At 42.5% G+C, this 25,328-nt stretch overlaps 1 protein-coding gene across 3 annotated transcripts in view; it reads left to right on the top strand.

Moving 5' to 3' along the window:
• The window catches only part of Dgki (diacylglycerol kinase iota), a 429,274-nt gene that overhangs the window by 146,665 nt on the left and 257,281 nt on the right, over positions 1-25,328 (top strand). For all 3 annotated transcript variants that reach the window (XM_028768387.1, XM_028768388.1, XM_028768386.1), the window contains exons 2-3: positions 4,010-4,118; positions 20,127-20,222. In XM_028768387.1, coding sequence (XP_028624220.1) covers positions 4,010-4,118; positions 20,127-20,222 — 205 coding nt within the window. The remainder of the gene's footprint in view (positions 1-4,009; positions 4,119-20,126; positions 20,223-25,328) is intronic.

The raw sequence follows: 25,328 nt of genomic DNA, 5'->3' as shown, positions 1-25,328 counted from the left end.
TCTTTTCTTATGTGATGGCTTGGTCCAGGTCTTGGATAACCTTGACTTGGCTATCCTCTTGCCTCTACTTTCCCAGTGTAAGAATTACAAGTGTACACCAGCAGGCCTGGATTGAATTCTGTCTCATCCACGTCTGTCTGACTGTCTGTCTCTCTGTCTCTGTCTGCCTGCCTTTCTGCCTTCCTGTCTGCCTGCCTGTCCGTCTGTCTGCCTGCCTGTCCGTCTGTCTGCCTGCCTTCATGCCTGTCTGTCTGCCTGTCTATTGGTGTTTAGAAGAGTCTCCCTGTGTACATAGTCCAACTTGATTTTGAATGTATCGCTCTCCCGCCTCTGTCTTCATCTTCTGCATGCTGGGATTAAAACCCTGGCATGTGCCACCATGCCCAGCTACATTTACTTTTAAAGAGCTGCTTTGAAGGATTTTGGACCCTCTCAGCAAAGAACATCTCTGAGGTATAAAGCCTGAGACATTATTCAAATAATCCTAACTGGATTTCTTAAGCCCTGATCAAATCAGCAAGCTGTTTTGCTTAGCATCTTGGTCAAGTTCATTCATTAATTCAGAAGGCATTTATTGAATATTTGCAGAGTCTAGCTCTGGGCCAGATGTAACAAGATTAGTGGATGAATGAAGTCCTGTCCTTTAGGAGTTTATAGTCTTTACTGAATGAAGGCAAGGCAATAATAGAATGCCACTCAAGATGTATGATGACTTTTATACTTGAAATGTGTTCTCAGTCTTCCACGTCAGGTAATTGACATTAACATGACTTTATGCACTAGAAACTGAATTATGAAGTATTTTCTTTTCATATTTATTTCACAGTTAATATCAAAGTTCTTTTCAGACATGCTCTTGTGAGAATACTCATTCCCCACAAAGTGATGTTGTGAAGTTAATAGAATCGTTGGCATTTCACGCTTTGCAGTCTGTGCATTTGGGAGGATTCTGAGCAGGAAGAAGGATGTGAAGTTGAACCCCCATTTATTGTTTAATTAGAGCAAACTGTAGCTAAAACTGCTGCCCTCACCCTTTCCGTTCACAAGCAAGTTCTGCTAGAGTTTCATGACATCTTCTACCACCATGATGGATGTAAATAGAAAAGGACCGCTTGCTGATTTTAGTTGAGGTCTCGAATATAACTAAATTCCTTTCCTCTTTGAAGGAAAATGTCCACTCATGTATGAACTATTAGAAAAAATTATGTTCTGCTGTTTCAAAGACTAGGAAGCTGAAATCTGAAGTGCCTTTCATACCCCAATATTTTCTAATTATAATATTTCTATTCTGTGTTTTATATATCGACTTTTCTAAGATGTACCTTTGGCCACAGACTGGTAGCTGCTTTCAATGCCTCTTAACCCATTTCCCTCCTAATTGATGTTTGTATGTGCAGTGTTTATACCTTTTTCTCCTGATAATATTACAAATTTAGCCTTTAATTTGTGTCAATAATGGGGAATAAATAAGGAATGAACAAAAGTCCTAGTTGCTTCTACTCACAGGCTAGAAAAGGGCATGCTCTGATGGGAGTCCCAGGGAAGTACTATCTTGACCTCTCAAGATGCAACAAGGTTCTGTATTGTATGGATGCCGTGTGTCTTGATTCAGTAGTTTGGTCAGTTTGCTACTGGTCAGGCATTGGTTCCTCGTTATGGAGGGTGATGATACTTAGGCTGTCACAGTTCACAGGTGCCTAGGAGCCGAACTCACTTGTTCAATCGTTTCTACCAAGACCTGACAATGGAATTTTATTTCTTTCCTCTTCCACCCCTTCTCTTCCTTTTCCTCCTCCCCCTTCCCTCCTCTTCTTTTTCCTCCTCCTTTTCTTCTTTTCTGACTTCTTGATTTTCTTTCCCCTCTCTACCTTATTTCTTCTCCTTTTTCTAACCACAAATTTCTGAGATAGTCTGTGAAACTGTTTTTCTCTTGTTCATCTAAAATTTAAGAGTTCTTCAGCCATCCTATGGCTTTGTGCTTGGATAGTGTGTGTGTGTGTGTGAAGTCTAAACCCAAGGGTGTTTTAAGAGTTTTTCCTCCTTCCTTCCTCCCTCCCTCCTCCCTTCTGCCCTTCCTTCATTCTCTCCCCCCCTCTTTTGCCCCTAATAATATTTTAATCAGATACTTTCATATATAGCTACATCTTGATTCTACTAAGTTGTTCAGGTTTACCTAAAAGTTGTTATGTACCCTATGAAGGCTTTGAATTTATAATCCATCTGTCTCAGCCTTTTGCTATGGAATTTTTTAAGCACTTAAATTTAGTTTGTGGAGACTCTTGAAGACCTAAAGGTAGAACCTATGGTTTCTGAATCTACAAAGCCATGAGGTTTTGTTGTTGTTGTCATGTCATTTGTTTCTTTTCTTTTCTTTTTTTCTGTTCGTTTCTTTTCTCTTCTTTTCTTTTCTCTTCTTTTCTTTTGTTTTAGTGAACTTTTTTTTTCTTTTGTTTAGTAAAACTGGTTTAGCATTAATGGGGAGAACTTCAAACATGGATAAAAATCCTAAGAACCGTGGCAGAGTAAGTCCCTTTAATATGGGAGGAAAATCTTTGTGAGAGAAGAATTTCCACAGAAGGTTCTCTCTCCTCGTCTCTTCCCTCCTTGGCCCTTTGTTTCTTGTATTATGTTAGGCTGTCTAAGCACTTTCAAATACCCACTTAGCTTGTTTTTATTTTCCGAGCCAGGGTCTTGCTGTGTAGCCCAGGATAGCCTTGGACTTTCCATCTTCAGATCTTCCTGCCTCTGTCTCCTGAGCTAATGCTGGAATCCGAGGCCTGGGTCACCATATCACACCGAGCCACTGTTCCTCTCATAAGAGTATGGCTGGAGAGTGTGAAATGTGCTTTATCATGAGGAGCCCAAACTGATGATATTAGCTGCCTATCTTGGAGAACACGAGGAAAGGGAACACTGATTGAACTGTCTTCTTTGAAGAGTTTCTGATGAGTCTGGGGAATGATGCAGAGCTAATGTGTTGCCTAAAGCCTGCATTGGAAAAGCTCCTGGCAAGCTGGTTGTGATCATTTCCAACTACTGAAGACCTGTGTCTGGAACTTCCTGGGTAGGATTCCAAGAGACCCTAAAAGAAACATAGAGAGCAGGTCACATGCTGAGATCTCTGACACACACAGAGTCCAGTGCTGGCACACGTTTATCCCTGAATGTGGAGAACTACTGTTCTCGCCTACCCGCACCAGGTGTTTGTAGGTGGAGTCTGGATAGGTCAGTGAACATGAATAGATGTCTCCTGCCCTTTAGGATGTAACACATCCTTCCCTATCTGTTCCTACTCCTTCATCTTTCTGCTGTAAGCACCTTTCCCTCTGAGGCTCTAACTTGAGGGGGTTGATGGTACCTGTGCCCCTTGTTGCTTCCCTCTGCTCCTCTTGCTGAAGAGTCCCTTGCTTGGGTCGAGAGGTGGCTGAAGAAGTGTGGGCTGTTTCTTGGCAGATGCAAATCAGTCTTTTCACATTGAGAGAGCTCAGCTCAATGGACAGTGGTGTGTTACTCAGCAAGAAGGTAACCAATGTGAAAAGGCTGTGCTATGCTGGACAGTGGGGTTGCACGAGAGGCATTGTTTCTAGTTCATCTGTGACAACTTGAATTTCTTTCCAAGTATCCTAAGTATCCTGCCATTCTTTTCTCTGTAAGTGGTGAGGCTCCACGCTTGCCCTCCACCCTGAAAAGAAGTTGAGCTTCCAGCTTCTGGCCCTGTAGTCCTATTACAAAACAGCCTCCTCAAAGCTCTCTGATAATGGGGGGATTTGTTCCTGTCTATCCTAGTAGAGGTGTATCTCACCACAGTTGTAAAGGATATCAGATGCTAGAGACTCACTCAGGTCGCTCCGGTACAGATTCTATCCAACAGGGGGCTGTGGGTTCTGTACAAGATTCTCATGTCCATGTGTTCGTATGTACACATGCATGCATGTCTCTCTGTATGCATTTACTATTTATTTATTTATTTATTTATTTATCTATTTATTTATTTATTTTCTTGCTGCAGGAAAGCCATCTCCCGGACAGGCCTCCAGCATCTGGCTCCTGCACATCCTCTCGGTCTTCCTGTGGCAAATGGTCCAGCGAAGGAGCCCAGAGCGACTCTGGACTGGAGCGTAGGTGTCTGCCATTTTGTGTTTGTCTTTTGTTTTGTCTTCTCCCTCAAGTTAATTTCAGTTCCATGCTGTGTTTTTCTCATCTCACCTTCAGGATTCCATCAGTCAGAACACGTCTACTGAGAGAACACAGTGGTCAAGTTAGTGGGATCACTAACTGTGGGCTGGAAGTCATGCACTCACCTGAAGCTACATGTGGGGCCCCCACTGTCTCAACGATGAGCAGAATAGGCTCAACCATGTCCTTTTCTGTTCTGGGGATAGAACCATGGGGGAAAGGAGGGGTGTGGTTATTTTTTTAACCTATCAAAATATCAAAATTGTACATGTTTATGGTGTACCATGTGGTGTTTTGACACATGTACACAGGTATAGGTATAGAGTGAAGCATATCTACTCAGACATTTATCAGTTATTTATGCCAGAAACTGTCTAAATCTCTTTTTATGGCCTTTTGCAAAAGAGTATACTATGTTATCAGGTTAATAGTATAGAGAAATAATCATTGTTTATGGCCATTCTACTGTGAAATGGTATCTAACTAGGACTTAGTATCCATTGATGATTTCTTTCCTTTATTATCTATCTCTCCCAGCCTCTCGTAACCACTGACTCATTCTCAGTATAAGATAAACCTTGTAATCGTTTAATTATAAGTGAGACGGCATGGAGTTCTACTTCCTGTGCCTTGCTTATTTGACTATACCCAAGTCCCCAACTCCATCTATTGCAAATAAAAGGGTTTTTTTTTCTTATGCATGGATAAGTAATATTCCACTCTATGTATGTACCACATTCTTTCTGACAGACAATATGACATTTTGTTGAATTGCAGCATAGCATATAGCATCCTTAGCAAAGGTCATGGACCATGAAAAGTAAACTCTGATTTTCATGTTGACCTCAAAAGGGTTTTGATTTGAACTAAGACTTGAAAGCATGCCCATTTTCAGTGCCTGTGTATGTATGTGCAAATCTTACTTCCATAGTATTTCAGGTTGGCAGAATTGAAATCCTTTAGAGGGACTTATTGTCGGGTAGACTGGTAGATACTTCTTCCATAAGCCAATCACACAGTCTGGCAAATAGAAAAACGGTTGTCCAGTAGCAAGTGGGACTCACCGTCAGCTTCCGGTGGGAGAGGATGAGAAATATTCATTTCATTTTTGATGCTTCTAAACCTAAAATTATTAGAACACTAGTTATATATTGGCACCAATATGGTTACCTCCTGCCACTAAGTCATCTGAATGTGTTCTGGGTCAGGGAAAAAAGCCATTACAAAATCTTCCTGCCTCTGTTTCTGCTTCTAATTAACATTGTAACATGTACGTCCCCCAAGACTTTGAAGCATATGACGTGAAAGGGTTCTCAGAGGCTTTTCTGGGTAGTACTGGGTTTGAACTTAGGGTCTTACAAGGACTAGGCAAGCACACCATCATTAAACTATGTTCCAAACCCACAGTTTTACTTCTTTTGAGAGAAAACCACGTCTCTTAGTAGCCCAGTCTGGCTCAGAATACACTCTGACTGGAGCAGACCTTGAACCCTGGAGCCTCCTTGTCTCATTAGGAGGATTGCAGACATTTGTCACCAGTTCCAGCTTTCCAATTCTTTATTAGGCTTTCACAGAAACCATAACAACCCTTAGGAATAGACTGTGTTTCGCTTCTGACATAAATTCCTTTGCTTCTTTAAGTTTTAGTAGCCTTCATCTGTTCTAAATTAGATTGTTTGCATTTTCTTTGGCCCAGGTATCTCTTTTTACTAGTACATACAAGCGTGTGGGCAAGTTGTGTTTTTTTTTGTTGTTGTTGTTGCAGAAGGGCTACACTAGTGTGGAGGCCAGAGGGCTACCTTCTGTGTCACTCCTCAGGAGTGATTTTTTTTAAAACTAGGTTTCTCGTTGGCCTGGAACTTGCCAAGTAGGCTAGGCTAGTGAGATAGCTTGCAAGTCCCAGGTATCCACAAGTTTCTTCCTTCCACACACTAAGATCCTCCTCTGATGAACAGCTAGGGTTCCTTCCACTTCCTGACTGTTGTGAATAGTGTTTCAATGAACATGGCAGTACAGATGTCTCTTCCTGTTATGCAATCAAAGGATTTATATTTCCTTTGGATATAGATCTGGGAGTGAGAGTGTTAGGTCAGACTATAGTTCTTTTCTCTCTCTCTTTTTGTTATTGTTGTTGTTTGTTTGGGTTTTTTGTTTTTTTTGTTTGTTTGTTTTTGAAGAACGTTCATCATATTCTGGCTATGACTGTTACCATTCCCACCAACCACAAACAGAGTCCCTTTTCTCAACATCCTCTGCAGTACATGATAACTTCTATCTTTGTGATGAGAGACACTGTTACAGAAGGAGGCGCTGTTCCATTACCCTGATGATTAGTGTTGTTTATTTTTTAAAAATAGATCTGCTCGTCACTTATATGTCTTCTTTTGAGACATGTTGATTTAGATCTACCATATTTTAAGGTGGGGTATTCGTTGGCTGTTGAGTTTTCCAAGTTTAAGTACACACACACACACACACTGGGTGTCACACACACCTGTGTCAGATGTGCATCATGAACTACACAGCCTGTCCCTCTGTTGCCTGTTGTCTGTGCTGTGTAGAAGTGTTCGGATTTTACATAAACCTCTTTGCCTATTTCTCCCTTGTTTCTTATTCTTTTGGGATCTCTTTAGAAAATTTCTCCTATCAAACTATCCTGAATCGTGTCTCCCGAGTTTTCCTCTAGTGTTTTATAGTGTCAGGTCTTTCATTTAAGGATTTGGTCTGCCTGAGTTGGTGAGAGATATTTGTCTAACCGTGTTCTCTGCTCCATCCGTTTTTATTAGTGTCATTATGGCAAGGGCCATCATTTGCTTAGCACACGTTCTCATACCTTTGTTTAGACCCTTTAAAGTCTGTCTGCCATAATAGAATCTCCTATGCACTAGCACATTCTTTTTTCTGCCCCTAGAAAATACTACCATCCTTGTTTTACATCCTGGGTAGGATTCTTGGGATCCAGGGGTGAAGAAGCTGTGGTTACTTCCTTTACAGAACTAAAATTCATGGATAGAAAGAAATTAATTGTGAGATCATAGCACAGTGATGCCTGGGTCTGGGCAGTTCATGAGGGCAGTGTGTGTCTGTGTGTGTCTGTGTGTGTCTGTGTGTGTGTGTATGAAAGAGTGGGGGTGAGAGAGAGAGGGAGGGAGGGAGGGAGGGAAGAGGAGAGGAGAGGAGAGGAGAGGAGAGGAGAGGAGAGGAGAGGAGAGGAGAGGAGAGGAGAGGAGAGGAGAGAAGAAGAACAGGGATACACAAAAAACCTCTGGGGATGGCTGATGTTGGAAATAGATAGCAATTGTTTTTAGTAAACTTCCTGCCTAAGCCAGTGTTAGGCTAGCAGGCCTTATTTTCTCATTCCCATAGAGAGGCATGCACTGTAGTATTCACTCATGAGTATTTTTGTCTAGTGGTTGGAGACTGTGATATACAATAGGGCCAAAAATAGGAACTCAGCCTGGGTGTGTGTTGTGGTCTTTTGTTCCTCTTCCTCCTCCTCCCTGGTGACTGTGGGCATCCTGTGACAATGATCTGCTGAATGTCCAGTAGGAAAGCAGAAGGCAGGGAACACTCCTCAGGGAGGCTCCCATGTGGTTCTGGAACCTGCATCTCCTTGCTGCTATGGTGTCCACAGACTGAAGCCCAGCGATAACCAGTACCCTACTGCACAAAACATTCAGGAAGGAGGAGATGGCTAAACATATTTCAGTGTCTTCTGAATTTTTCTGTAAGAGTTTAAAAGACTCTGGCTTTAAACTGAAGGCCTCTTTCTACCAAATACACTGGGTATTAACTGGCCCTTCTGTTCAAGGGACGAAATGACGAATTCAGGAATCTCTTGACCTCCTCTCCATGACAACCCTTTCTTTTGGTTCCCCTCAGAGAAGCAGTCTGAGAACACATCTACTACTGCTAGCCACTGGACCGCTTTACTAATGATAAAATTTACTTACTCAGTCATATTATTTATTAAGGACTGATTAGGCTTAGAGCCTCTTAAAAGTCTCCCAGATAAACAGAATACCACAAAAAGAGATGCAATGAGAGGTGGGGAGTGAAGAATTAGGGTATAGCTCAATGGTAGAACACCTGACAGGCATATAGAAGCCTCTGGTTTGTCTTTCCAGCACCCATAAGCTCGCGCGCGTGCGTGCACACACACACACACACACACACACACACACACACACACGTGCGCGCGCGCAGGCACTCCAGTCACTAGCCTCGGTTGAGGTCCTAGTTTCATAGAATGCTGAGTAATCGCGCTCCTGAGGGTCCTGACCCAGTAGCACAGTGCGGAGCAGGCTTGATAGGAGCCCCTCGTTCTTCGCTGCCTTCTTGATTCTTCAGCAGAAATTCTTGCTTCATACCTCTTGAGCTCAGGGGACTAGGCACCATGTCAACACCCCGACACTCTGACACCCTGACTTTACCTGTAGTTGCATCAATGCACCACCTTGAAAACAGTTGGGGAAGCTAAGCTATTCAGGGTGCTCCTGGAGTTCTAAGACAGGTCATGATCAACCTGGATTTCAAATCTTCATCCCTAGGGTCCTAGTTTTTGTAGAAAAGACCCCACTCTGAACCTGCTATATATGTCAAAGGCTTCTTATTCCTTTCAGAACAAAGGCCACAGGCTTTGGGAAGGGGTCTGTCTGCTCCTGAGTATCCCGAGTGCAGGCTGAGTGAGTGTGGATGGGGGTATTGTATAGCCTGGCTGGGAGGATAATCCTTGGAGACAAGTTTTTGAGCTTTGTGTGCATGACCTTGATTAACTTTAGGGAATCCATCTTCCCCTTCTCAGTTCTCTCCTTAGTGACACATATTCCAATGCGCCCCCCTCCCCACTGTAACTTATTCCTCAGAGCCCCTACCATCTCTCTTGTGGTTTGCTCAAGTGGTATCTTGTGACTCTGGTCAGTGGCATTTGTTTTATAAAGTTGTCACTGTTTTTGTTGCCTGTACACAGGCTGTCCTCCCACGCAAGACACTTCTTCATGATGGTACATAAAACTGTCACGTCAGCCTTCAGTAAGGTGCCCCAGTCTCCTGAGGACAACAGTGACCACTGGGACCAACCCAGCATGTAGACTGCTGTTTCCTATAGCTTCCCTCCATCCCTCTGTCTCCCCCTTTTGACTGTCTCTGCCTCTCTGTCTATCTCTCTGTCTCTCACTCCCTCCCTCTCTCCCTGTCTCTCCATCTCTGTCTCTGACTCTGTTTCTAGACATCCTCCCACCCCCAGGCAGGGGTCATCTCTTACTCATGCGACATCTCTCACTCCCTTCACCATGTGTGTTCCTCTGCTCATAGTGAGCTGTCTTACAAGCAGAAACCAGTTAGTGTTTCTTGCTTGACTTATCTGAGACCTTCAGTTAGGGCCCTGGCTACCTGAGGAGTCAGGCACTGTCTTCTGCTTGTTTTCTCCTTAAAGCAGAGAATGCACGACAGCCTAAGGGCTGCCTGGTTACTGATGCCAGGGCATAAATCGATTTTAACGCCTCTGCTCAGTCAATAAGAAGTGAACTTATCCTTGGAAACTGATAGGAACTCAGATAATCTCTAGTTCCTGAAAAGCTTGCTAAGAATGACCCCAAAGCCAACTCGTAAAAGAAACAAATATATCCTGATTTATTGCCAAGTGACCCCACCCCCAACTCCTATCCTCTCTCGGGTCTTTCCCAATGCAGCATGCTGAGGTACATGATCTTCCATGTGGAGAGGCTTGGTCTTTCCACTCCTACTAGTGGCCTCCCTTCCCCCTCCCAGTACTACCTACAGAGGCTGTTCCCTCTGACACCATTAACATACATGTCAGCCAAGCCAGTCTGGGGGGAAGTAAGCTAAATTACTAGAATGGGGAGGAAGTGATGTCCAAAATAGAAACCAAAAATATTCTTGTCTCCTGGGCTGGAATCCAAGCTCTCAGCTTCGAGTGAGTTAGCCCATTTAGAAGTGTGTCAGTGTCATAGATAATATGCGTCTTCCTAAATGTCACATGCCTCCTCTGCAAAGGGGGCTCAATTTACAGTTAGAGCTCTCCTCTGTCTTTAAGATTGTAACCAATAACACTGGAGGTGGGCCTCTTTCCTGTCTACACTGTTTTATATTTATGTTTTTGCCCCTTAAGCTATCTGGAGCAAGTCACAGGCCAGTGTGAAAGTGAGGGAGGAGACAAAGCTAGGAGAATCCACAAGCTCTTCCTTAAAGCTCCTGTCAGTCTTAATCTCAGCATCTTTTGCTCTGATTCTCTTTCATTTCTCCCCTGGACCACAGCCTTCCACCCAGCATTCCCTGGGAAACAGAACTTCTGCTCAAACAAAACCAGCTTCTCCCCCCTACCACCACCACACACACACCAGCTTTCTTTTTCTCTAGTTGATGACTCTAAGCACAGAAGTGCTTTCCCCCCAGCAGGTAGAGACAGAACAGTTGGTACATTGCCTCACAGTTCAGTTCAGGGCTAAGATTAGAGAACCAGAGTTGCTCTAAACTAGGTTATGAAATTAGGTCACTTTATCTTTACAATCTTGAATGAGAAGCCAGGAAGCAGCTGGGGCTTGTGCGTGCATGTGTGCCTGTGTGTTGGTGTGTGCGGATGCCAACATGGGTGTGTGCGCACATACATATGTCAGTGTTTCTGTATGTCTTCTCATGCCAGCCCTGGTTTGTGTGTGAGCCTAGGAAATCTGTGCTCCATACCAGGTTTGGGTGTCATCACCATAGCATGTCCTGCCTCTCATACCTCTTCACTCTCTTACCTACTTCAAAAAACTTAGGAATATAAGGAAGTGCAGTGATACCCCTGGCCTTGGCTAGCCATGTCAGTGTGGGACTGATATACTTCGATTGGCTCTCAGCTTTTTAGATTTTCTGGAATCAGGGTACTTTAAGATATAGCCTTATATCATTTCTGCAACAACACTCCTGACAAAAGCAAACTAAAGGGTTTATTCTGACTTGTGGTTTAAGAAGGGCTCCAGTCCATCATGGCAGGGAAGGCTGGCAGCCAACCCATGAGGCAGCTGGTCACACCGTGTCCACACCAGGAAGCAGAGAGAGATGAACTCTGTACGCAGTTCACTTCTTATTTACTCAGCCTGGGACTTCAGGCCGTGGAAGGGTGCACTATCATAGTGGATGGGTCTTCTTACCACAGTTTAGAATTTAGAAGCTGCCTCACAAACCAGCCCAGGGGCTGTCTTCCAGGTGATCATTTGAGTGTGTCAATTTGGCAACTAGTATCAACCACCAGAATCGCTTCTCAGAGTAATCAGATTCCTTAGCTCCACAGGTCTGCAGTCAGTGCCGTGGCCCAGATGTACTAACACTGGGAGAGTTATTGTTTAACACTCTTTAGTGGAAACCGTGTGAGCCATAAATTAAGTACAAAATACCAAGAGACTCAGTGTAAACAGTAGGACTAACAATGGGAGCCCAGCTCAGTGCCGTTGTTTGTCTCAGCAGATCATCCCCAGTGCTGTCATGCAGTATTTTAGCGGAAGGTGGTGATCACATGATGGCTTTAGCACTCTTTTCACACTCAGTCTTCGCGCCGTGGGTTATGTGCGGATGGCGCAGCTCGATCACTGTGTTCGCTTCACATCTCCATACTCAGCAGCCATCTTCTGCACAGCCCCCCGGGTGCGCCAGCCGAGGCAGTTGGGCACCTGTTACCAACGCGCAGGTTTTCAGGCCGTCCACATTTACATCTTTTGGTTTTGCATGGATGTTTGTAAAGAATATCTTATTTATGACTCCAGTTATTTTTTTTAAAAAAACATTTTATAATCTCGGGTCTTTGTTTCTCTGGTTTATTTGCCTATGATGTAGATACACTACTCTTTTCTGGCTTCCATTTTTGAGGCGGGATCTCTGTATCTTAGACAGCCTGAAACTCGTTAGGTAGCTCAGATGAGCCTTGAACTTTTAGCAGTTCTCCTGTCTCAGACTCATGGGGGTTGGGGTCACATATGTTTAATCTGTTTGCTTGGCTCCTGCTTGAGCTCCTGTTATGTCTATTATTCCATCTGTAATACTCTCTTTCTTTATCTTTTTATCTGTAACCATTACAGGATTTCTGCAGAACTTCAGCAAGTAGTCATATCAGTCATATCTCTATTTGTAAATCTCTATCTATCTATCTATCTATCTATCTATCTGTCTATCTTCTATCTACTCACATAGAGAGTCTTAAGTAAATATGTCTCTTGTGTAAATATGCATGTGGGGGGTCACAGGTATGTGTGTGTGTGTTTGTTTACAGAGAGATTTGTCTCCATATTCCAAAGACCACAAAAAAAAGCCATCTCATAGATATAAGGTAATTTGTTTTTCTGTTTTCTGTATAGAAATAGGCAGTTTTGAGATGCATAGTATTTGAGATGTCATTTCAAGGTAGATTTGAAGAGAGGAAGCAAGAAAGATGTTCCTACTTGGGAAGGATAATCACTAAGACATGGCACCAGAAAAAAAAAGATATGATTAAAGAACAATATTAAGGGAGAAACTTGAAATAAGTTAAGGGTACCCTGACTGGCAAGCCTGTTGGAAAGTCTAGGTTAGCAGATTGAATTTGGACTTCATTTCAGGCACAATAGAGACTCACAAGCATTCAAAGCCTCAGAGGGCCACACTCAGAGGTGTATTTTAAGGGAACTGGGTGTACAACAATGTAAAATTTGCCAGAGCGGATGTCAGAGTTCGAAGAAGAAACTGGCGCTTGATTAGATTTGCTGTCTGGTGAATACTAAGAAACTTGGGGACAGACTCAGACATAAAAGAAAACCTAGACAAAAATAAGAACAAAGAGAAGTCTGTATTCCTTGGAGATAGAGTAGGCTGCTGTGAATACCAGACTCAAATGTATTATCTCTTACCCATTCCACAGACCAGGACTAGTCTAGGTGGCTGCGTGGGAACTAGACTGGTTTTCAGTTATTTAGGGACAGATATTGACTTATGTTGGCATCTCCTTAGGTTTACAAAATCACCTTAAAGGCTGATCCCCTCAGAAGCCTTGGTGGCAGAAGCAACAGGAGATGCTTGTGGATAGATTTAATGGTCCCTGCTTGGAACCTTAGCTCCTGCTTTTTCGCTTAGAGCTTGGTTTCACGGCCACCCTAACTGTAAGGAAGACTAGACAATGACATCTAGCTGTGTGTTCAAGAAAAGCAAATGCTTTTGGTGAATGACAGTCTTGGTTAAATGACCAAGGAGCGGGGATTTGAATAATGCCAGTGTATATGGAGTGGGGGAGAAGAAGGAAAACCAGAAAGTGAGAGAAGCATGATTTAAAAAAAGGAAAGGAAAGGAAAGGAAAGGAAAGGAAAGGAAAGGAAAGGAAAGGAAAAAATCCCATTAACTCCTTATCATGTACAAACTATTGACATATGATGGAATAGAGAAAGATTATTTTTATAATTTTACTTATAAGTGAACTGGGGTTCAAGGAGGTAAGAGGGTCCTAAATCATATGGCTATTAAGTAGCCTGTCTACTTTACAGCCAAGTCCATGTTACTAGCTCACAGCTAGAAAAGGAGTCAGGGGAAATGTAGCAAGTAAGTCAAAGTCATTAATTTGTCTAATCCATTCTAATGCCCAAATCACCCAGCTATCCTTTAGGCAGAGTTGAAGCTCACTTTTACTTCTGACATTAGTTGTAATTCAGGAATCTCTAAGACTATACTGTGGTTGGAGAATTCACTGGCAGACATGTATAACTCATTGAAAGCTGTTATACGCACACTCCTGGAGTGTCACCATGGAAACAAGATAGATACACAAGGAGAAAAGAAGGGAGTAGGGGCATGTAGTGTAGGCAAAGGGCATGCTATCATTTTCTTGCGTGCCTCAAGTATGGTGAGCTTCCATGTGTTGCAGTTTATGACTTCAAACTAAAGGACACAACATAACAGTAATTATTGCTTTCTGCCTATAGCGGTAGATATGGCAAAATAGGTGTTTACTCACTTATTCTGTGACTTTTAATTTTTTTTTCCTCTATGGTTTAAAATGCATTGAGATTTGCTGATTATCAGGCAGTAAGTTACTTGTTGTAAATTTAATGTTTTTACGGATCTTAGAACCTAATATGAAAGGAAATGTTAATAAAAAAATTAATGCCAATATGTGAATAAATGCCAGTGAAGATAGATAATGGGAAAGAAGCATGAATTTATGACAAAAACTAACACAATAACTTGACTTGGATTGTGGGGCATTGAGGACTTTTTGAGGAAATAACTCTTGATTTGATGATCACACTACAAATACAAATTAGCCATATAAATTAATCCAGAGAGTGGTAAAGAATTTGAGGAAAGACAAAAAATACATAGTAAACATTTTTGACGTGACTAGTTTTGGTGATGAGGTGAGAAACACACAATTTTGGCATCTGGTGTGTGCAAGGCATAAGCAAAAGGCTTTAAATTCAGTGGACTTGACTCAAGACCTTCTACTCTGCTTGAGAAGCTGCAAGGAGATCAGGGTACCTGGAAGTCAACCACCAGATGGAGGCATAGCAGAAGAGGCGAGAAAAGTGGGAATTGAGAGACCACAGATAGCAAAACAACACAGAACAACACCCATGGACTGCATAAGAAAAGGTCCTTCCATCAGCATGAATGGCTAATAAACAGAACAGCCACTTGTCAGACATACATTTTGAAGCTAGATAGAAGAGAAGAAATTAAGGAGACCTGGGAAGCAAAAGTAGCCTCTTGCTCAGGAATGTGGTTGACGTCTCTCTCCAACTTAATTAAGAATTTCATCACAGTGTTTGCTCTGAAGTTTGCTGACATAGAGACAATGTTCTGATAATATGGGGATGCTACAAATACAGGCGCTAACATCACAGTAAATTATGCTTAAGGCCTAAGTAAACATGACCTTTGAGTATGACCTTTCTCTTTACCCAGTAGCAGATCTTCAGATTTCTATAAAATCTCACAAGAATCCTCTCCCGTAACCCTGTGACCAAACCCAGGTTTAACCTATTAATTTGCGGTCCTATCCAAGGCACCTGTGGACTCACTCTGTAATGTTATTTATTGAAAAGCAGGGAAAGGGAAGAATAAGGTTCCTTAGCAACTATTTGAGATTAAGTTGAGAACCACTAAAGTCATGTACATACACAAGACTTGGTGGCTCATGCTTGAAATCCCAGTGCTTGGGATGTTGTAGCAGGGGGATAAAGTATTAAATGTCATCTTGAGCTATGTAGCCTGAGATCTTGCTTCAGAAAACCAAAACCAAACCAGAGCAGACCAATTAAGTCATGTTTATGGCTCTTGCTAATAAGCTACTTATGCTTCAATCTCTCTTGATTAGCCTTCCTACATTTGGGTATGTTTTATCCTCCCCCTGAAGGTCAGTTGTTCTGTTAACCTCTGTGCTGAAATCAGTCAAATGTCTCTTTGTAATGAACTCCAATTCTGCTTCATGCTGGATAACTTTGAAATTCTTTGCTGCAGCAAACCTCAGTTTCACCCCAACAAAGGTCTCCAAATAGAGCTCCATAGGCTACAGCTGGTAACCACAGAGCAGCAGGATATCTCAGGGTCTCACCCCAACTACTGCTGATGCGGCACTTTGAAAATAGACACCTGGAGTGGATACCAAAGAAGGGATACCAGTTGTGTTTGGATATTGAGATCTTCTGAGCTGGACCTGGTGGTCACAGTAGAAGTGGAGAGTAGTAACGGGGCCTCATATGCATTTTGAAATTATGATTAAATGAGATTAGCAGTAAATAAGAGAGAGCTATAGAAGGGTACCAGAGTTTTAGTCTAAATAGTAAGAATGGAAATGCCATTTACTGAAAATCCATAGAGAAGTTAGGGAAGAACAGACCAATGAAGGAAACCCAGTTCCTGAAAATGTTAAGGATTTGAGATACTTATTAGAGCTTCTTGAGAGATGCTGTGTGCAGGTGAGTGAGGCTCAAAGAAGAGGGTCATATTGAGTAAATAATAATTTGGAAGTTAACAATTACTCAATGAGAACTCAATGCAGTAATCTAAGAACCGAATGTGGTTGGAAAAGAGTGAAGATCTGAGCACTGAGCTTCAGAACACTTCAGTGTTGAAGATTTTGGCACAGGAAGTTCCAACAAAGCAGACTAGGAAGAAGTAACCACAGAGGGATCAGAAAAACCAGCAGAGTAGAAGAAGGTGCCTTGAGTTGAAGGGACTGGTCTTCAAAGTTGAAGTTGCTGTTGAATGTAAGATTGACCGTTGGCCATTGGATTCAGCCATGTGCAGTCACTGGGAATCTGGAAAACAGTGTTGGCGTGTGCAAGAAGAACACCCAGAATTGGGCTCAGGAAATCATAACGGTGCGTTAGGGAAGTGACAAAATACAGGCATCCTCTGTTGAGCTTTCCCTGTAGAGGGAGAAATGTGGAAATGCGTGTCAAGAACTCAACTATTAATGAATGTGTTGTTTTCCACTCTTACTTCCCTGTGTATCTATAACTATGATGCAAGTCAGTTCTGAATTTTATTTTTTCTTCTTGCAACTCCATATCATGAAGTTGTATATGACCAGTGTCCCTATCTGTACTTCTTGGTTTCATAACATTCTCTTGTGCTGTACTTCTTGTGACAATTTTTTTTTGTTTTCTACTGAGGAGTTTTAGATTAACCAAGTCTGGTGTATTCTTACCTTTTTCTTCCATTAGAACTATTTCTTTTGAAAGTGTTTCCTAAGATAAACATACTAATTTAAGCAGTGAATTATTTTACTCTTGTCTTTTCTTCAGATGTCTGTGCATTTTGCTTTTCTGCCCATAACCTCTAGGCTCTTCCTGGTGAACTCCAGATCTATGTATATGCTTATTGCTTTATGTCTTCCCTTAAAATTGATGGAGATGCTTCATACCATTTTCTCCCTGACTCTTATTTTCTTCACTGCGGATTGTACTAGACAGAGAAGAATGCAGTATCGTATTTTGGCTCACAGACACATTCTATTACCTAAAAAGCTTACAGAGGTAGGATGAAGTCTTTTAGGTCATAGACTCCAAAGCACATTAGAGGCATCTCAAGACCTTTGAGCAATTATTATATACAAGTGTCATTGAGATTTACTTGCACAGCAGACTCGCTGAATATGACACCTGCATATTTTAAAAAATTTTCAGGTCATTGAGTAGATAGCTCAAACTGAGAACCACTATACCAGACAGTGGCAGGATGCAATAAAGCCTCTTGCTTTTCCCTTCCAAAATTCCATCTCTTTTAAAATCAAGTTTCCATCCAAAATGAGGCTAACTAAAAATAGTAGTCTTGCTGTGGATGACTCTGAGGCAAGAGTGACCAGCAAGTTTCTGAAAGCTTGTAAATGGCATACCATTTAGCAAAGGAGTCTGAGGCCCAGAAACTATGGGCTAAATAAGTCGGGTATGGGGTGCTTGCAGTAGTCTGACTCCCAGGTCCTTACCTGCCCTTCTAGGGTGCCACTATGGGTCCACCCAGCTTGTTACTGTCCAAAGTTCTTGACATTTGCTTCACTCTAACAGTTTTATATTGAACTCCTTAGAATAATCGCCAGATTCCCTCTGAAGCCCTCCCCTTTAGTGTTTGCCGTTGCTACGCCATGTTTAGCTTTCGACTTTTCTAGTCAGTTTGCTATGGTGAATTATCATAGCATCCCAGTGACTGGTGCCAGCACTGAAGAATAAATGCTGAATGAGATGAACAGTTAAATGGAAAAGGGATTGTTTTTATATAACTGGGTAGAAGTTAAAGTTGAATGATAACTCCTCTGTAGTGTCTTAGATTGTAAGCATAGATTTCTTTAGGACATCTTTAAAGAAATGCCTTTTTATCTTATTCTCTGATGATGTCATCATTTTGTAAAAACTTTTAAGATCCAATTCTATGTCTAGTATTTCTCTCTTTGGATAATGTTTCACAAGAAAAGGAGAACTCTTTATTTTCCCCCATGACTGTTCATGTACAAATCGAGCATTATTCACCAAAGAAGAGTATTACTGGGGAGAAGACAAAAGGTCACTTTCTGGTATAGTGGGAGACCATCATTCTCAACAGCTTTGATTTCTTTCTGGGAAACTTAGTCCCGTTTTCTAATCTGGGCCAAGGCCTCACTGTGTATCTCAGGCTGGCCTTGAACAGGACTCCTGTCTTAACACTGTTGGTATCATGCATGTGCTCAGTTTAGGCCTGGTTTAGGAGTGGTTTTGGTTTTGAGGCACTTGGGGTTGAGTATGGCGTGTCCTCATTTCAGGGTCTCTCTGAGCCTTTGACATCTCTATGCCTGATCTCTTTTCCAACACAGTCACGTCTCACTTCTGCTGTTTTGAGGCTTATGTTACTTAGCTCTTGAAGCATCTAGATCCTAGATCATAACATGGCTTGTGGAATTTCTTGCCTGAGACTATTTACCCTGAATGAAAAATGTATTGTACTTGACTCTCAAGAAATTTATTCATTGTAAAAATAAATAAATAAGTCACATGACAATTGACACGCATTTTCCCTCTCCCTCTTGGAAACATTGGTCTGTAGTTCTGCTTCTCTCTTCCAAGCTTTGACCATTTTGGGCTGTTGTGTGGATGCTTCTGGAGTGAGTTGTCCTAAGATCGACTTCTGACTTATTTGGTTGTTCTGTAAAGCTCTTTACTGAAGTCATCCTCTGTTCTCTGCTCAGGCTATTATCACAAAATATCACAGACTGGGTGGCTTAAGCCACAGACATTGATTTCCCATCATTTTCAAGCTAAGAAGGTACAGGGACAAGGTACTGGCACACTAGGTTCCTGGTGAGGGCCCTCTTCCTATCTGGCAGATAGCTGTTTTCGTGCTGTGAACTCAGATGACTTTTCTTTAGTGGGTTCCTTCCGATAAGGACATCGATCCCATGATGAGATCTATACCTTCATGACCTGATTACTTCCCAACAGCCCATAATATCATTACACCATAGTTTAGATTTTAACATATGAATTTGGGACAGGGTTATAGTTCAGCCCACAGTATTCTCCATCAAAAGATAATTGCTAATTCTTGGTTTCTGATACAGAACAAGATGAAACAACAGGACTTTTCCTGTAAACCCAGTAGGCTTCGTTTCATGTTCCTTTAGATTAGTCTAATACAGTGTTTTCCCAAATATCCTATCCTTTCTGCAGATAAACACAATACACAATTAGTACATAAATTCATATTCTCTAACGTGCCACATCAGAAGAAAAACCATGGAATTCTATTTGCCGTATTTATTAACCAAATGGCTGCCCTCCTCTCCACTGCGCACAGCACATTTATGGATAGAACAGGCTTGTTGCTCACTGCGCTGTACCTCACAGCAGCTCCACGCACCATCAGAAGTGTGCATTTTTAGGAAGCAGACAAATTACCCTGTTTGTAAAATTTAGAATTAATTGGGTGGAAGGCTTTACAGAATTAGCAATCTGTTTGGATTAGTAGAAATATATTGTGCTTTGTGTTCCAGAGCGGCAAGCTAAATATAAATGCATTGTCAGGCAGATTTACCTGGAGTATTTTAGTACTATCCTCCTCCTCCTTAGCTAATCCACTCAGCGGAGGCAAATTTTAGTCTCATTTTGATCTCCTTGTGTCATCATATCATTGAGGTGGGGTCTGGATTAACAGGACTTTACATGGAGCCACTCAGAGTTATTGTCTTTTCCTCATTTGTTGAAGATGTTTCAAGGTGATGCATCCATGGATAAGGCCTTTAAAGAGCTCATAGCTGTCTTGGTTATAAATCAAAGCTTCCAAATGCCATTTCCCTTCTGGAATTATCATAGGGTCAGCTCCATCAGAGACTTTGAAGATCTTGTAAAGACTGTTTAAACTCCTTAGAATTACTAAGTATCTTGCATAAAAAGAATCCAGAGTTGAATTTCCTCCCTTGATGTTGAAGGGAAAACTGAAGTGGGCGGGTCTTTTCCTTACAGGAGAATGCTGTGAATGGGGAGCACCTATGGCTGGAGACCAACGTCTCGGGTGACCTCTGCTACCTGGGGGAGGAGAACTGCCAAGTCCGATTTGCAGTGAGTATGTCCCATGATGTCCACTTAATCTTTCCAGGAAACAGCCTCTATGTCTGTGAGCGATAGGGAGGAGAGGAGCAGTGTGCCCAAATATCCCAGGATGCACTTGGAAAGACTCTATCCTCATGACATAGAACTTGCCTCTTGCTTTTAGGATTTACAGATTGTATATCAAGTTCTCATGGCTCCAGGTTGTAAACTTTAAAGACTTTAGGGTTTCGTTGGGTAGGCTTCACATTAGTGTATTTGATGCCAGCCACCATAGTGGTTGTGGGTGGCTGTTGTCCACTGGGAGTCAGCGAGAGGGTTCATGTAGATGAGGGAATGTCACCAGTGTGTTTTGTGGAGTGACAGGAGGCCACAAAGATGGAGGGAGTGATCCCTCTGAAAGATGGTGGCCAAGGGTTGGGGCTATGGGTGTTGAAGGTGGAAACAACCATGTGGGATATGAATGAGGTCATCCTCTTTCCACACTGAGATCTGGAGAGCATAATTCCAGAAATGATTTGATAAATCAACAACCACGTGAGTAGGAGTGGCTTTTACTTATTAAAACTCACTTTGTGCCCGTATTTAGGGTTTAAACTTCTCTTCAGGATCTAGGCTTGGGAGCACATACCTAAAATCACAACACTGAGAAGGATGTAGGATGACAAATTTGAGAGCAGCTTGGGTCACATAGTCTCTTAGTTTCCTATTTCTGTTACTGTGACAGAATATGCTTTAAGGGGCAAAGATTAATTAGATTTGCAATTTCAAGTTATAGTCCCCCATTGCAGGGGAGTCATGGCAGGAACTTGGACATACATTCATACCCACAATCAAGAGCAGAGAGAGAGTGAACACATGCATGCTTACTTGTTCTTAGCCCCTTCTTTACATTTTATATTGCTTAGGATAGTCTGCTTAGGGAATGGTGTCACTCACAGTGGGCTGGGTCTTCCCACCTCAATTAATGTAATCAAGACAATCTCTGATAGACATACCTGCAGGCCAGCCTGATTTAGACAACCCTTATTGACATATTCTCTTTTCAGTTTTCCTGGATTGTGCCAATTAGAACTAAAAATTGCATAATAGCAGAACTGACCCTGGTGGCTGGGGCATGAGTGAGCCGGCCAGAGGGTGTGAGCATGGGAGAACCGGCCCTGTCTCTTGTCTGCTGTATGATGGCACCATCTAGGGAGCAATGCCTTCCATTCCCTTTTGCCCTCACCACTGGTGGTGGACAGGAGAACTAGCCCCCTGAGTCATGAAAGCAGGAGAGCTAATCCTGCCCCTCACCTGCTGTGGTACTCAGGAGAGTGGCCCCTGCACCTCACCTTGGTAGCAGGATAGAGCTGGCCCTGGTTGCAGGGTTTTCTGGTGAGGCATGAAGGTATGAGAGTGGGAGAACTGGCAGGCTTACCAGCTCAGATACTTCTTAGGCCAAGATCCAAGTTTTTGAATTGGCCCACTCTAATATCAACTGCTGGAGTTCATGAAGCGGCTGGTTCTATAAATCCATACCTATAGGACCTCCATAACACAGAGCAACAACAGGAGGAGTCCCAGTGAGGATCCAGCATTGATAAAGTACCAGACCAAGGTGTCACTGCAATGAACATTTTTGCAAGCGAGGAGTGTGGACAAAAGGCCATACTGTGGGATACACTGTGACACTACAGCTTCCACAAGGAGATTATTTTTTTCTTTTGTTGCTGGGAGGTAGAGCTACAAGGGGAGGGAGAACGAGTGGGATTGGGGTACATGATGTAAAATTCACAAGAACCAATAAAAAGTTTTGTTTTTTTAATTGCATTTTAGTAAGACCCTATCTCAAAAAATTCAAGGGCAGAAGATGTAGCTCAGTAGTAGAATACCTGCCTAGCGTGTGTAAGGCCTTAGGTCTAATTCCCAGTGCTGAAAAGAGAAAAGAAACCATGAAGACTGAACAGTGACTGTAAGTAAGTAAGTAAGGGAGAGACTGAGCATTTAATGCTGAGAAAGTAGGCTTAATTTTTGCCCACATTTAAAAACTTAATCTGAAAAATAGAGTGACAGTAAACTTGGAATAGAAAAAAAAAAACAAAGAAGAGAAGACTTTAAGGAAATGATGTCATAACTTACATAGTACTTTACAGGGATTTTTATTTTTATTATTACGCATGGAAATGGTCTGAGCAAAATGTAAGGCATTGGGACGATAAACAAATGGGTTTCTGTTAACAAGGACGAAGCCGAACTTCTCTCCAAGCTTGTAGAGGAGTAAGGCACCTGAGGACTTCCTGGGGCTGCTAAGACTAGCACGTCTCAAAATCAGGACCTTTCCCCCTCATGATAGCAGCTTTGATCACTGCACCCACAACATAATTGTTTAGAGAAACGTTGTTGTTTTGGGGAGAGGTCTTTGTTTAATGGATATAGGGAACAACCAAAGGTCCTGGAGTGGCCCAGATGAACAAGTCAAGAAACTTGGCTTCGGATCTCCATGTTTCAACCCACCGTGTGACATTGAGGATTCATGACCTTTGGGTGGCGGCTACCTTCTAGACAGAAAAAGAGAGTAGGATTGAATTGCTTTTAATTTTGTTTCTAATTTGGATCTGTAATTAATCGTTTGCATTTCTTCTAATCTTGTTGTGAATTCAATTGATTTAAATATCAGCATTCCAACTTTATGCATATGTAGTTTTAATTAAATTATAATTGCATGGGGTTTGATTAAATTAACCAAATCTGTGAGAAGCTCAGCTGTTTGGACTAAAATGCTATAAATAATGAATTAACATTAAGGTGTTAGATAATTGTGTAAACACTGGTCTGGGATATCAGATAGCATGAAATGGAAGAAATGAAGCTAGCTTTGCCTGGGCATATGTGCTATATAGATCCTTCTGTCACCAGTTGGAGTGGCTCATTACCTAGTCCTGCCTCTCTCCAAATTGCTCCCACTGGTCCTATCCTGGGCACTCATTTTGGGACAGCTGCTTGTTATTTCTCTTGGCAAATACGTGAATTAATACAGGTACCTCATTTTCTCAGCATGTCACTAGGTAGGGCAGGATAACCTTTGTATAGCTGGTGCTGAGATTCTTCTGCCTCAACTGCCCTAGTTTCGCAGTTACAGGTATGTCATCAGACCCAGCTCCAAACTAAGCATTTCCACACTGAGCATTTCTATCCATCGTTGTTTGGCTATTACCTCTACACCAGGACAAACATAGAGCAAATAGTGATGTCAGCATAAGATCCAGGGTAAAGTTTGGAAAGCTCTGTGTCCTAGAATCTCTTCCCCTGTGAAGTGGAGAAGTGTTGTGTGAGAATTTGATGCAAGGCATAGGCAGGAATTAAAATTAGAGGCAGGACAGGAGCAGACCAGACGCAAGAGGAATACATTGCCAATCTGTATACATGAGACATGTAAGCAAAGCCACCTAGACGAAAACAGCCCTGAGGAGGCAGTCAGTCCCCATGAGCCTCTTTAATTAGCGGAGGCTTATAAAATGACGAGTTCTGGTACTGCTGGTTTAGGCTGAGATGGCCTGTCTCCTGATCACTTGACAGGAGTGTAAATGAACAGTCATCACGTAACTGGCGGTACGTGGTAAAGGCGTTCAGTAGCTTCCGCCTCCACCCACTCCATACTGCGATGCGTGGGCCCTCTTGAATGCCATGTTTTGGGAGAGACATTGACAAGTAATGCGAGATCCAGAGGAGAGTGACCAAGGTGGTTTAGAGTATGGAACTCTGTGGTAAAGAAAAATTCAGTAGCACGGTTACAACTGAGTATTAAAGAAGGAATGTGTGGAGGAAGAACTCCTATTATTTGAAGAGCTGCTTTGAAGGAAATTTCGACACATAATGAAGATTGAGCCCAACTCTAGATCTAGACCCAGGGACTCTTAACAGTGGTCATGACCCTCCAATGGTCACAAGGTTCCCCTGAGGCCCTTGTGAGCCATTTCGTTTACAATTTCCCTCCCTGCAAAGGGCTGACTCGGCTGTGCCTGGAGGTGAACTTTTTAAACACGTGATTTTAAGAAGCACAGTAAATTCTCTGATGCAGGTGGCACACAAGCTGCCATAGCACAACATTGTCCCGCAAGGCACTTAGGTACCAGGAGAAAGCGGCTTAAAGGATGTGTTTAGGTGTGATGTAGATGGCTCTCTGTCAGGGATGCTGGAGAGAGGATAGTGCCTACTTCCAGCAAGAGTTCAGACAAGGAAGATGCTATTCTTGCAACTTCCTTCGAAGTGGATGAAATTTCTGTGAAAAAGCATGCCCATATAGAGTATGTATTAGATTTATGCTTCCCCCATGTGCCACATCTGAAGAATGAAGACCTGTTGATGCTATTGTAGTTAAGTACCACCAGCTGGCTTTTTACCGAGTACAGCAGAGTGTTTGGGGTAGGGGTGAAGGAAAACATCTCCAAAGAGAGACCTTTCCCATTTCACTCCATTTTAGCCAAGGAAGGGTCATATGAAGTTAAAAGGGAAATCCATGAGACTGGATGTAGACAGTGGCTGCCTCACAGACCCGGAAATAATGCTCATTTTACACGAGTTGAGGGAAGAATGTTTTAGAAGAGCATGAACGAAGTCAGATGTACTGTGGTTTATCGTGTGTGCCTGGCCCTTTAAAGGATTTCCAATTGCTAGACAACTGCCCCTTTAAGAATTCTTATCTGTTAAAACTGCTTGACCCAATGACCTTCAGTGTTGGTTGCCTCTTGGGTTTCTGGGAACAGCATAGGATATAATAGTAACCAAGGCTAAGAAAGTAAATTGGGCTAGCAGAGTGAGAAGAGAGTGCAGTTGGTACAGAATTGAGTAGAGAGGAGAAGGCAGTTGTTGCAGAAAGTATTGCTAGGAGACATTTGAGCTGGGAGAAGCTGAGCTGAGCAGATAGGCTAGAACAGTTGTTGTAGTTAGGAGCTGCTAGTACTGGGAAAACTGGGAGAAGGGAATGTTTAAGCAGACGGATGGGGAACTGAGCGAGGAATGGTTGGGAGAAACATTGAAGGGGCTGGGCTGGAAACTGGGAGGACTGGCTGGGAAAGAAATTAGATTCAGGAATCCCTCTCTGTCTCTCTGTCTTTCCCTCCCTCCTTCCCTCCCTCC

The sequence above is a fragment of the Grammomys surdaster genome, unplaced genomic scaffold (assembly GCF_004785775.1).
Source record: "Grammomys surdaster isolate TR1022 unplaced genomic scaffold, NIH_TR_1.0 186, whole genome shotgun sequence".
NCBI lineage: Eukaryota > Metazoa > Chordata > Mammalia > Rodentia > Muridae > Grammomys > Grammomys surdaster.
The sequence above is the reverse complement of the archived record's forward strand: the minus strand, read 5'-3'. Positions and strand labels throughout refer to the sequence as shown.